General features: G+C 33.2%; 1 protein-coding gene across 1 annotated transcript; it reads right to left on the reverse strand.

The window, feature by feature from the left end:
* Positions 1–9,611: 9,611 nt before the first annotated feature.
* On the reverse strand, positions 9,612–10,523 carry LOC101972463 (olfactory receptor 6C74). The gene has a single exon (XM_005342438.2). It carries the CDS (start codon positions 10,521–10,523, stop codon positions 9,612–9,614), a length of 912 nt encoding a protein of 303 aa, XP_005342495.2.
* Positions 10,524–10,773: the final 250 nt, after the last annotated feature.

Here is a 10,773-nt window from a genome sequence, read left to right on the forward strand (position 1 = left end):
ATTCATCTGGAAAAATAAGAGACCAAGGATAGCTAAAGCAATCCTTAGCAGGAAGAGTGAAGCAGGTGGCATCACTATACCAGACCTTAAACTATACTACAGAGCAATAGTAACAAAAACAGCATGGTATTGGCACCAAAACAGACTGGTAGACCAATAGTACAGAATAGAGGACACAGAGACTAACCCACAAAATTACAACTATCTTATATTAAAAAAAGGTGCCAAAAACATGCACTGGAGAAAAGATAGCCTCTTCAACAAATGGTGCTGGGAAAACTGGAAATCCGTATGCAACAAAATGAAATTAAACCCCTATCTCTCACCATGCATAAAAACTCAACTTAAAATGGATCAAGGACTTAGGAATACAACCAGAGACACTGCATCTAATAGAAGAAAAATCAGGCCCTAATCTTCATCATGCGGGATTAAGCCCCAACTTCCTTAATAAGTCTCCTATGGCACAAGAATTAAAATCAAGAATCAATAAATGGGATGGACTCAAACTAAAAAGTTTCTTCTCAACAAAAGAAACAATCTGTGAGGTGAATAGAGAGCCAACATCTTGGGAGCAAATCTTTACCTACCACACATCAAATACAGAACTAATCTCTAGGGTATATAAAAATCTTAAAAAGCTAAACACCAAAAAAAAAGAGAGAGAAATAACTCAATCAATAAATGGACCAAGGACCTGAAAAGACAGTTATCAGAAGATGATGTACAATCTATCAAGACATATATGAAAAAAATGTCATCATCACTAGCAATTAGAGAAATGCAGATCAAAACCATTCTAAGATCTCACATCTCACTCCAGTCAGAATGGCAGCTATTGTTTGGGAGCATCAAAGATATGTGCACATATATTTTAGGTGAATGGAAGGTTTCAGTAAAAACAACAATAAATGTTGGAGAGGATGTGGGGAAACAGGTACACTCACATACTGCTGGTCAGAGTGCAAATTGGTACAGCCAATATGGAAAGCAGTATGGAGATTTCTTGGAAAATTGGGAATGGAACCACCATTTGACCCAGCTATCCCTCTCCTCGGTCTATACCCAAAGGACTTAAAAACAGAATACTACAGGGACACAGCCACATTAATGTTTATAGCAGCACAATTCACAATAGCTAAACTGTGGATCAAACTTAGATGCCCTTCAATAGATGAATGGATAAAAAAATGTGGCATATATACACAATGGAATATTATTTAGCAATAAAAGAGAATAAAATCATGGCATTTGCAGGTAAATGGATGGAGTTAGAGAAAATAATGCTAAGTGAAGTTAGCCAATCCCCAAAAAACAAATACTGAATGTTTTCTTTGATATAAGGAGACTGATTTATAGTGGGAAAGGGGGCCAGAATGTGGGAGAAATATACCAACTCTAGATAGGGCAGAAGGGTTGGATGGAAAGGGAGGGGGCATGGGGTTATTAATGATGGTGGAATGTGATGATCATTATTATCCAAAGTTTAGGTATGAAGACACGAATTTGTGTGAATATACTATGTATACAATCAGACATACGAAATATTGTGCTCTATATGTGTAATAAGAATTGTAATGCACTCTACTGTTATATATGAATAAAAAATTTTTAATTAAAAAAAGAAATACAAATAAAATATTAAACACAATAAACCCTAGCTTAATCCTTTTATTTGTATTTGTTTATTTTTTAAAAAATATTTTACTGGTGAATTGCCATTACACATAATAGTAGGCCTTACTGTGATATATTTGTACATACAGTACAATTTGGTCTATTTTATTCCCTCATGCATTCTGCAATCCCTCCCCTCATCTTTCCCTCTAATCATCCTCCTTCACACTACTGATATCCTTTCTATTCTCATGAGATCTTTTTTTTTCCTCCTTTTTCTCTCTAGCTTGCACATGTAAGAGAAAACATGGAACCCTTGACCTTCTGAATCTCGCTTATTTCAGATAGCATGATGTTCTCCAGTTTCATTCATTTTCTACAAATGACATAATTTCATAGAGTAAAACTCCATTGTTTATATATACCACATTTTCTTGAGGTAGATGTTTGGAAGCAGCAAAGATATGTGCACATAATTTTTTAGGTGAATGGAAGGTTTCAGTACAAATGGTTTTTAGCTTGTGAAGGGAACAACTCACAGGTATATACTGTGAGTCAGACACTGGCATTATTGTAATAACTACACAAATGCTATCCTCACCTCCATGCTGAAATCTAACACTAAAAATTATTTTAGTGTTAGATTTTTTGTTATTTATTTTTTGTTATTTTCTATTTAGAAATAATTGCTAAAATCACTTCTGAACACAATCTTGAATTATTTGTATTGTAATGAGCAGTCATTGAAGTATGCTAAGCAGATAAAAAAAATAATTCTAGTGGCAATGCAGGGAACAATTAATGAAGATCAGAGTTTTGCAATAATCCAAACAAGACCAGTAAGATCCAGAACTAATGTAGTATGTAAGATGAAAAAACAACAAAATAAGAAGTTATTTTCAAGACACTTAAATCTTCCTTGAGGAAATATTGGGACCAAATATAAGAGTCTATTGTGGGGTCAGGGAGATTTTGAGGACATGAAGGGATCTGACATAAGAGAAATAATTCTTCATGGGCTTCTGATTGGAGATAGGAGATGTCAGCAGAGGAGTAAATAAGTGGTACAGATAAGCAGTGAAAAAGGCCAATTTGTCACACTCCATTTTGGAATTAGTGACAAGAAATCTAAGGGTCTTCTAAGCATTTTTAAAAATGATTTCAGGTGAGAAATATTGAGGAATGAATTTAAATACATAAATATAGACTTCAAATACTGGCTCTCAGCCATAATAAAAGTTAAATTTATTATTTTCTAAAGACTAAGTCCCAAGCAGCAATCTCTCTGTACTTTTGGAGAATTCTCTATATTCACATTTTTATTGACCTAAAACAGAATGCTTTATATTAACAGATGACTTGGTTCAAATGGCATGGGTATTTCAAAATTAATGGAGTTCAGTGGGAAGTGGAGAGCAAGGGCTATCAGGAAGCAGTGTCTTTTCTCAAGGACCACTCCACTCAAAGGACTGTAGCTGCTTCAAGATCTCTTTAAAATACTAACCAAATAATTAATCTCTAGTGGGGTAAGGAGGGGGAGCATGGGAGGAATAGGTGAATTCTAGATAGGCAAGAGGGGTGAAAGGAAAAGGGAGGGGGCAGGGGATTATCAAGGATGGTGGAATGTGATGGACATCATTATCCAAAGAACATGCATGAAGACATAATTGGTATGAATATACTTTATATACAAACAGAGATATGAAAATTTTTGATATATATGTTTAATAAGAATTGTAATGCAATAAAGTACATGTATAAAGACATGAATTGGCATGAACATACTATATATACAGAGATATGAAAAATTGTGCTTTATTTGTGTAATAAGAATTGTAATGTATTCCACTGTTGTGTATTTAAAAAAATAAAATCAATTAAATAAAAAAAGAATTAATCTCTTACACAATGAAAAAGAGTCACAAAATCATCTCAACCAGCATTTACCATGGACAGTAGATTCAGCATGCAAATAACATAAACTGAGCACATTAACCTTGGAACAAAATTATAAGGTCAATTCCATAACTACATAAAGGACAATATTATTCATTTCCAAAGTTTTGTTTTCAATTTGATTGCAATAAACTAAAGCTGAAATGTGAAGGTGAATCAGGAGGAAGATGATTCATGAGGTACTAATCCAGACTCTTTCATTGAAATTAATCATAAATCCCATGCATTGAATGGCAATAGTATGAGTAGGATTTAAATTTGTTTTATATACATATTATCTCATTTAATCTTTATAAACACCTTATTATCATCACTATAGTTCAGGTAAGTAAAATCAGTCTTTCCTTTCCCATACGTCTGCCCATTAAGCACCAACCTGGTAGTAAAATGTTTCTGTGGTCACACAGAAACATATAGGCCTTAAGGACCTAAGAATTTAATCTGGAAGGATTAAATTCCAAAAGGCTTACACTCACTAGAGAAGAACTGATCCCAAGATCAACTTTCTACACACAAATGATGTGTTCATATCCCTAAATGAAAAGCAGTAACTTTTCAATTAAGCTTATGTAAAAATAATTTTAAAATAAAGCGACACATTATAGTTTAATTTTATACTTGACTGTATTATAAACATAAAATAAAAATTAGATAATTTGGATATGATGGAAAATAAACATTTTTAAAATAAAACTCATGTCACTATTTTTTATTGTTAAATGTGTCTTATAGAAAGTATACAAAATCAATAATGCAAATTTCTATATAATAAGGAAAACATATGCACACATCCAGAATAACATACAAACACCATCAGTAACAGGATTTTCCAGTTTATATATTTCCACATATATGTATTCCCAAAGACCCATCAACTTTATTGATATTACTATAGTTTTCTTGTTCACACTACCAAAATTACCTCTTTGTTTGGCTTTATCTTTTATTTTTGCTCAGGCTAATTGTACAAATTTCAGCTTTACACAATTTTATGGAAATAAAAAAAGTTTATGCAGTTATGTATTCACCAGCATGATCAAAATAAAGAATTTTTGCAAAATACAAACTAAAACATAAAAAAGGGCTGGGGATGTGACTCAGTGGTAAATAGTCTCTGGGTTCAATCCCCAATATTCTTCCAGCAAAAAAGAGAGAATTTCTGAGGAAAAAAAGCAATTTAAGTAATCTACAAATACACATAATTTAAATAAAAAGATTCAATTAAGTTAAAAGTAAAGGGATAGAAAAATTATATTATTCTAAAACTAGTCAGAAGAAAGCTGATGTAGCCCTATAAAATTTAGGTAAATTATAGACATTTATAAAGTATTGCCAGAAGAGCACTTTTAAGGCAAAAGCAAGGAGAATTAAATAAGTAATATAAAAAAGCAAAACTAAATGCAATTTATGCTTAGGAAAAGAAGAGTAAATTGATAAATACTAATTAAATTAAACAAAATACACCAAAAAAGGAAATTAAAAATTAATGAAATAAGAAATCAGTGGTCATCACTACTGATTCAGTAAATATTAAAAGTGATAAAGATCGGTAATGAAAAACTTTGTGCCCATAACTTGAAATTGTAGATGAAATGAACCTTTTGATACTTCAAAAAATGCAAGCTGTCACATCCCATACAGAGAATAATCTGAACAAGTCCATCTGTATTAAAGAAATTGAGTCATTCATTAACAGCCTTCCAAAACAAAGAACTAGGTCCAAAGGGATTTATTAGTGAATTCAATTGGCATAAAGATGAAAACATATGAATTGCCTACAATTTTTCAGAAAATAAAAGCAGAAGGCACATGTCTTATTTTCTATAATATCAGCATTAATCTGATACAAAAACCATGTAAAGTCATTGCAAGGAAGGAAGGCTACGAATATCTCTCATGAACATAGTGACAGAATTTCTCAGCAAAATATTAGTAAATCATATCTAACAATATGTAAATGTAATTAAATGCCAAGAATGGATGGAATTTATTCCAAATATTCAAGTAATAGTTCAATTTTGAAAGTCACTTTAAGTAATCTATCACCAGGCTAAAAAAATATCACCAGGTTAAAAGAGAGAAATCATATGGTTACTGGATAGCAAGTGATTTAAAAAGAGCATACTTAAAAAAAAAAGAAAAAAAAAAGAGATTCATTTCAAAGTCTTAACAATAGGAGGAAATCTTCAATAACCTAATAAGAATATTCAGCTAATAAACATAAACTAACATTGTATTTAATGTTGATAAACTTGACACTTTTCCCCTAAATTCAGGACCACTATATTCTCTCTCTCACCTCCTATTCAACATCATCACGCTGGTAAAATATTTAATCAAATAAGGCAAAAAAGAAAAAGAAAACACAAATGTACCAATTAGAATATCCCTGGCTTTTAATGTGGTTATGTCTTAATAAGTTATTTGAAAGTTAAAAATATCATATCAAAAATTTATATTTAACACAAATATATATTTAATATAAATAACCAACTGAACATCACAGCCTTGCCTTGCCTACTTCAAATGTACTCAAACAATTACATTAGCTTTCAGTTAGATAACAAAACCTGTTTTACACATGGTGAACCTGTGATTTTTCACTGACTGGGAGCTATAGCTGCCTGCCACTGCCAGAGTCATGAGAATATCATATTACTCTTGCTAGGTTCTAGAGAATGCATATCACTTTTATGCCTTCATAAAGGTAAAACATTAAAAGTCTAAACATCACAAGTCAGGGATCATCTGTATTTCCATTTGCCCATTTCTTCTTCTTCTGTTATTTTTCCTTCTTTTGGTTTTTAATGGGCACTTATTGTTTTTCCATTATATACACTCTGTTTGTACAATTTATATCATGACATAATTTTTATTTTTAAATTTCTTCACAATGCACAATATACATTTTAACTAATTAGCATTTAATATAAAATGCAGGAGGATCCTGAGTTTAAAGACAGGCTCCTGAGTTTAAAGCAAAGGCAAGGCACTATGAAACTCAGTGAGACCGTCTTTAGTAAAAAACAAAATAGGGCTGGGGATGTGGCTCAGTGGTTGTGTGCCCCTGAGTTCAATCTCCAGTACCCAAAATAATAATAATAACAACAACAGCAGCAACAATAGCAATAATAAACCATTTCTAGTGTATTGTGAGATTCTTGTAACAATATACCACCAAATCCTGTCTTGTAATTCACTTTTAAATGTGCTCTAAACATGTGACACAGTTTTACTAGCTATACTTTAAAAAGACAGTTTTGTTTTAGAATAATTAAAGTTCAAAACTTAATTTTATCTTCATTTAGTTCAATTACAACTATTTCTTTATAAAGATCCAAATTCTTACTACTGTCAAGTTCCTTCTAGCTGGAGGGCTTTCCTTAACATTTCTTGCACATTAGATATTTTGGTAAATAAAAACTTTAGTTTGTATTTGCATGACAAATTATTATTTTTTTTTAGTTTTAATGAGTATTTTTGCTGTGTATAGAAAATATCTGTCAACTTGCCTTTTTTCTTTCGGAACTTAAAGATGTCATGACATTATCTTTTGTCTTTCAGGGTTTCACATGAGCATCTGCCATGATTCTTATCCTTGTTCCTTTAAAACAACTTCTGCCTCTGGCAGCCTGGTGCTTCTTCCTTTTGTTTTAGTTGTTGAGCAGCTTTCATGTAATATGCCTAGGTCTGTTTTGCTCCACAGTTTTCTAATTCTTTGTATTCTCTGGACATTTTAGGTCTTTAATTTTGTTTGTGCCATCAATTTTGGAACATTATCAGCCATTAATTCTTTGAATATTTCTTGAGGTCATCTGCATAATCCAGCCAGGAGATGGGCTCTGCTTCAAGTTTTCTATTACTGTGGTTAACTTCAGTAACCACAAATAAGGCATTGCTTAGTAATACTTATATTTTGGGGGCAGAATATTTCATCAGAGTTATGTTGGAGGTTGGTGCAGATATCTGTCTCCATTTGGGTTCTTCCTTCTCATTTGACTCTGGCTCTTCTCTTTGCACTGTTCCCAAAATGAATCTGTCTTTTTGTAGCTCTGTTGGCTGTGTTTTACTATTATGACTACTGAAAGGATGCTACTCTGCATGGAATGGGGAGCCAAGAAAAGAGGCACTCTGTGGTGTTCTGATTCTCTGATTCTCAGCCTTTACAAAGGAATGTGAAGCTCCATTTTAGCATTTGTCCTTCACAAGTGCTTCTGCCCCCATCCAGGTATAATGTTGGTCCTAGCATGTATTTCAATCTCTTTCCCAGAGAATCAGATACTTACTTCTCCAAGTCTTCTTTCAAAATTACAGATATTCCTATTGAAATCCTCAGCCTAGGTATCTGACAACAAATGAATGGAAAATATTTTGTGTGTATGTGTGTATTTTTAACAACAAAAATAATGAAAGGACATGGTGTCATAAGCTGGAAAATAGATGGAATGAGAGAGTTTTATCATGTGAAATAAGCCAAATACAAAAATCAAGGATCCATGAATTCCTTTCATATATGGAAGCTAGAGAGAAAAAAAGAAAAAAATGGAGATGTCATGAAAATAAAAAGAAAACTAGTAGGATAGAAGAAGGGCATTGGGTGGAGAGAGGACGGGAGGGTAAATGTACATGTTGGTACTGGGGAATTAAATTGATCAAATTATGTTATGTGCATGTATGAATATGCCTCAATACACTATTATACCATAATATGCCCAAATACACTATTATGTATAATTATTATGCACCAATAGAAAATTTTCAATATAATCAGTATAAAATCTACAAGAAAATAAGTTTTAAAAAGTAGGTTTATCTAAAAACGATAAAGATTTCAAAAATTCCTAATTTGTTCTCAAATTGGAGAATATATTTTTTGTTAACAAAAAATGTATAGCCAATTTTTTATCCCTATCTCTTTAAATGTGAATCAGTGATATTTTAGAACCTGATCACATATCTTCAAAACATACAGACACACTCATGAAAAGAAGAATAAAATTGCACGTCTTTGATGAGTACTGGTGGTGAGTCATTGGATTCTTGTAGATACAATACACACATACATAGGATGGGGGTAGGAGGGTATATACCATGTTGATGACTGTTTTTTATTGTTTTCCTTAGTTGTGGAGATCAAATGCATAAAGATATGGGATACCAGAATATAATATGAAAAATTAGTAGTGGAAACTATATAAAATATTCGCCATTACAAGAATTTACCTTTGGATATTTAACTGAGATAGGAGAGAAACAAAGAAAAATGTTTAATAAAAGGTGATAGAAAACATACAAAAGGTGAGGAGAAAGAAAGTATATGAAAATATCTGTCCTCTTATATGTTCAAAAAATAAGAATGGAAGAAAAATAAACAGAAGGCAAGAGAAAGAGAAAGAGGAAGGGAAGGTAGAAGGCAGGTTAGCTTCCTGCAATATCACATATTTTAATAAAATATTAACATTGTGTGGCTAAGATAGCAGTCTTTCTTAGAGATTGATAAAATAAACTAATATCTACGGAGTTCACAAGTGGGCTTATCTGTTGTAGAACACCATGTATGAGATTTTTAATAAGGATTCATAGTGGAATATTTTGGTGAACAAAAATTACACAATTACATTCAAATAATGAAGTGATTTGAGCAATTCAAGAGAGAATACCATGGGGATTCATCAAGTTATTGAAAAGAAAAATACCCAGAAGGACATCAAAGCCTCCTTATGAGTGACTTTCATGACTGCCATAATACAAAACAAACAAATTAAAGGGATGTGATATAAAGATAGCTGGAATAGGCTGTAGTTTTCACTAATTCTTAGTAATATGCTTTTACAAAAGCCAAAGCTGTTATTTAGAAGTTGTAAAGGTACATTTTTTGCTAGATCCCTCAGGGCTTGTATCACTTGCTTATTTCTTTTTTTTTGTTTTGTTTTGTTTTTTTTTAATATTTATTTTTTGGTTCTCGGTGGACACAACATCTTTGTTGGTATGTGGTGCTGAGGATCGAACCCAGGCCGCACGCATGCCAGGCGAGCGCGCTACCGCTTGAGCCACATCCCCAGCCCCACTTGCTTATTTCTTAGGGAATAAATGAAAGGATTTAGTACAGGTGCAACAGAAACAGTGAGCACTAACACCCCCTTGTTTAAAGATATCCTTTCCTCTGCAGAAGGTTTGATATACATAAAAATACAACTGCCATAAGAGATGGAGACCACAATCAGGTGGGAGGAACAGGTGGAAAAAGCTTTTTTTCTCTCCTGGGCAGAAGGGATCTTCATAACTGTTGTTATGATTTTGATATAAGAGAACAATACCAGAGCCAGTGTATTCAAGAGGGTGATAATGGCTAAAATAAAATTTGAGAATTCTATGTCCTTGGTGTCTGTGCAGGAGAGTTTCAGGATAGGAAAGTAGTCACAAATAAAATGTTCAATAACATTGCCATCACAGAACTCTAGGGTCAGACTCACTATAACTCCAGGGGTAATTGCTACCCCAGCAGCTATCCAACAGGCAGCAACCAGCAGGTGGCTCACTCTGCTGCTCCTAATGGTTGCATAATGAAGGGGTTTGCAGATGGCCACATAGCGGTCATAGGACATAGCTGCCAACAGGAAAAACTGTATTATACCTATGAAAACAGTAAAAAGTGCCTGTGCCAAGCAAGCATCACGGGAAATAGTCTTTTCCTTAGTGACTATGCTGACCAGGTATCTAGGGATGCAGGCAGTTGTCAGTATGATTTCTAAGAAGGAAAAATTTCCTAGGAAGAAATACATGGGCGTTTTGAGGTGGGGATCCAGCAAGGTCAGAAGGATGATGGTAAGATTTCCTGTAGTACTCAAAAGGTATGTTAGAAGTAGAAAAAGGAAAATTACAATTTCCCAATTTGGGTCCTCTGTCAGTCCTACAATAATGAAGTTTGTCACTACTGTGTGGTTCCTCATGGTTCAATTCTGTCAACATGCCATTTGACCTGCAAGGGGGTGAAGGTTGTAAATAATTAAGCAATATTTTAAGCATACATCAAGTGCATAGTTTGAACTGATAATGAAGAACTCAGCAAGAGTAGGTGTGCATGTGTTTTGTTTTCCTTCAAGAGTTTTCACATTTTATGTAGCAGTCAGACCACAGGCTAACCCCTCTTATCTCCTTTCTGGATACTCATTTTCCTGATTCTCTTTTTAGGAGATATAT

The sequence above is a fragment of the Ictidomys tridecemlineatus genome, chromosome 6 (genome assembly GCF_052094955.1).
Source record: "Ictidomys tridecemlineatus isolate mIctTri1 chromosome 6, mIctTri1.hap1, whole genome shotgun sequence".
NCBI classification, from domain to species: Eukaryota; Metazoa; Chordata; class Mammalia; order Rodentia; family Sciuridae; genus Ictidomys; species Ictidomys tridecemlineatus.

Excerpts from the sequence above, each read along its gene's own strand:
- LOC101972463 (XM_005342438.2), bottom strand. The coding sequence starts at position 10,523 with ATGAGGAACCACACAGTAGTGACAAACTTCATTATTGTAGGACTGACA.